The 3426-nt window shown below is 40.2% G+C and overlaps 1 protein-coding gene across 1 annotated transcript; it reads right to left on the bottom strand.

Annotated features, from left to right (window-relative positions):
• Positions 1–355: 355 nt before the first annotated feature.
• Positions 356–3169, bottom strand: LOC21387614 (pre-mRNA-splicing factor 38). Its single transcript, XM_024164480.1, is given in 7 exon segments — positions 356–1028; positions 1030–1122; positions 1921–1991; positions 2103–2232; positions 2385–2475; positions 2573–2694; positions 2801–3169. Coding segments are annotated over 7 exon segments (1182 nt in total). The 5' UTR covers positions 3091–3169; the 3' UTR covers positions 356–643.
• Between the last annotated feature and the right edge of the window lie 257 nt (positions 3170–3426).

Here is a 3426-nt window from a genome sequence, read left to right as displayed (position 1 = left end):
CAAAAGGAGGAGAGAGTTTGGAGCTATGCAAGAAGAGGATCCTAATAGGGAGGAAGTGCAAGCCATTGAACATTTCTGGTACTCTTCAATATGATAAAGATGGCATTTTGATACCTGAGGAGCTTCCTTGAATTAAGCAACTTTTACGATGCAATTCTTTTGTGAACATTTTCCCCCTTTTCGCTTCTAAAGTAGAATTTTCTTTTATTTTTTTATTGTAATAAAATGAAAATACTTTGTTTGCATCATTCCTATATTTCATACATCAATTAACTAATCTGCTCCGGTTTTCTGTGTTTACTCTGACCATGGCGAGGAACTGTAAAAGTACTTAAATTCCATCTGTGGTACTGTAGCGGCATAAGAATTAAGTTAAGATTTGTAACTGAAAAGATATACAAATTCATTATAACGAAATTACAGCCGTCAAATTTCCTGCATTGCCATATCAATCGAAGAGTAAACTGTCAGGTAAATCTGGCACTGAAGAAGCATTTGTGATTCTAAACATATACGGAGCTCATAGTAAGAAAAATGCAACATTTGAACATAATGCAGCAGTGTAATCCAAGGAATGCATGTTCTAGAATATATGCTTATCAATAAGTCCACACACCTTTAAAATAGTCAAACAGCACTTTAGCTAAACCTTAAGGGGCTTCAAACCCAGAGATGCCCGGAGCCTGTTCGCTTCTGCAATTTCTGGATCTGGATGGTCTGTCCCATCGTCCTTCTTCTCCTTCTTTTCTTTCTTCTTCTTCGCCTCTTCCCTAGTGCTATTGTCCTCAGCTCCATCCCGTCTTCTGGGACTGATGCTACTGCGATGTCTCTTGCGATGATCCCCACCATCCCGATCCTTGCGATCCCTACTCCTACTTCGGCTCCTCGAATGACTCCGACGACGACCACGGTCTCTGTCTCTCCTCTCCCGATCTCTACCTTCCCAATCCCGATCTCGATCCCTATCACGACCATAATCCTTTTCATCTCTAAGACGATAACGGTCTCGGTCCCTGTCCCTATCTCTATCCTCTTTCCCTTTCTCTATCACGATCCCTGTCCCGGTCTCTGTCTCTCCCGCGTCCTCGTTCCCTATCATAGCCTCTATCATAATCTCGATCCCTATGCAAAGAAGCCAACAGGAGAGACATTTCAGTTACCAGATAACCTTCTTAATCTGTTGTTAGAACACAATATTTTGCACATCATTTAACACATAACCTTCTTAACACGTCATATTTCTTATCTGGAAGGCGGAAATATATAATACATCTCAAATATCACATCGACAAGAGGAACAAAATCACTTAGATAGCATTTTGGAAGAGAATCAAGAGATTGTCATGAAATTTCAAACACCATTCTAGAAGTGCAAGCAGATAATAGTTCAACGGTGAAAAGAAGCCAGAACAAAAGCTAAATTGAAAAATATGTCAGAGAACAAAAAGATGCTAATATATGAGTGTGAGCATGTTTGATGATTGGGCCTCAAATCCACAATAACAATGAAAGAAAGGTTGTACGATCCATCATACTTCTCAGCTGTACACTGTCAGTACAGAGAAACCTGGCAGGATCATAGAAAATTACTATAGGAAGCAATAGTAAGCCACGGATGGCTTAAAACGCCATGGTGGAGACATCAATGATTAATTGAATATACTAGTGTGAACTAGTCTGAACATATATAAAACATTAAAACCTAACAAACAGCTTCCATAATTCATAACCTAAACCTTCACGTTACATTTGAAATGAGCAAAAATCATAGAATTTCCTCAATAGTGGCAAAATCAATTCACTTATTTTAAAGGATTATGATGTCAGTATTATAAACAATTAGAAATATTCAAAATCTTTTAATTAGATATACACGCACAAAGGAACATAATTAAGAAGGATTGAAGAAAGGCTTTCTACCTATATCTGTGACTGTCATGTCTTCTATCCTTGTCTCTGTCCCTTACAGGGCTCCGACCACGATAATAATCCTGCCCAAAATACAATTTTCCACATTCAAATTTAAAAACAACCAAGAATCAGCATACCCAATTCAAAACCATTACCAACTAGCAACTAATGGAAAGGAAAAACATGTAAACCTTTTCATGAGCATCATCTTCTAGTCCATCATCAAGTTGCTCAGCGTCCTCTTTGTCTTCCTCCTCCTCAAAGTCCTCCTCAAGAGCACTCTTTCTTGGTTCCAGTGTACCAATTGACTCAAGAGTCCATCTGATACCACAAAAAAATAAATAAATAAAATACACACACACACACACACACACACACATATATATATATATATATATATATGAGCTTAAAAACTAAACTTCAACACAAATAGAGTTTTCTTTTTCTGACAAATTCAAGTTAAAAAAAGCGACCTTTTTTTAATCCTTGGCAACGCAATGTCACAGGAATAATCCTTGGTCAGAAGCTCATCAATAACCTCATCCACATGAGTCAAGGAAAAATCTAAAACATCAGAGCAAAAAGAAATAAAAATTGAACATTACAGTAAAATATAGATATATAGTTGCAAAATGAATAAATTAAGGAAAATTAATCTTACTTCCATCGGCTAATTTTCGCCTAATTTTACGATAATCGTTATAAAGAGGCTCTAGGTATTGGTAAACATCGGTGTCAGAGCCAGTGAGACGCAGATAAAACGCACCGAGAACTCGCACGTACCTGAAACCAAATACACAACAAAAACTTCAAATTCAATCACACGAAGAAGAGGAAGAGGAAGAAGAAGAAAATAGAGAGATTGCAGGCTAGGGTTTTGGTTACGAACTTGTAATCGTCGTTCTTGATGAACTCGATAACGATCTCCTTCTCGGGCTGGATCTGGAGCATCTTCATGACGAGGCACATGAAGGGAGTGGGCTTGCGGTTGCCGCCGAAGGTGCCGCCGACGTGGTCGAGCTCCATGGCCTTGTCGACGAGAGTCTCCGCCGTGAGGCCGAAGCACTGCTCCTTCCAGTAGGTGTTCTGGTAGATCTTCGACCGGACGATCTTCTCCACCAGGTTCTGAGGGTTCGTCCCACGTATGCTCTTCGCCGCTGGGTCCGTACGGTTCGCCATTGTTAGTGAGAAGAAACCAGATGGGAGCTAGAGAGAGAAACCCGCCTAATTTTTTTAACCCTAAACAGGGTTGGGACTTTACGAGAGAATGAGAAGGAGGTGGGGAAGTATTATAGAGAAGATAAAAAATAAATTAAAAAGAAAACCCCTTTTCCTTTTATCTACTGCTGAAATTTTGGACGGGCCCGTGACTACTGAAAAGTCTGAATTTTTACCCGATGATCGAACCCAATCTGCCCAAAAATTTGGGCTGCCCGACCCGACCCGAAAATTCCCATGGACGGGCTTCGGGCAGAGGAAGCCTGCCCGTGCCCGGTCGGGCTGCCCGATGCCCGA

This window comes from Morus notabilis, unplaced genomic scaffold (genome assembly GCF_000414095.1).
Source record: "Morus notabilis unplaced genomic scaffold, ASM41409v2 Scaffold995, whole genome shotgun sequence".
Taxonomy (NCBI): domain Eukaryota; kingdom Viridiplantae; phylum Streptophyta; class Magnoliopsida; order Rosales; family Moraceae; genus Morus; species Morus notabilis.
Note: the sequence above shows the minus strand (reverse complement) of the source record. Positions and strands in the feature narration are given on the sequence as shown.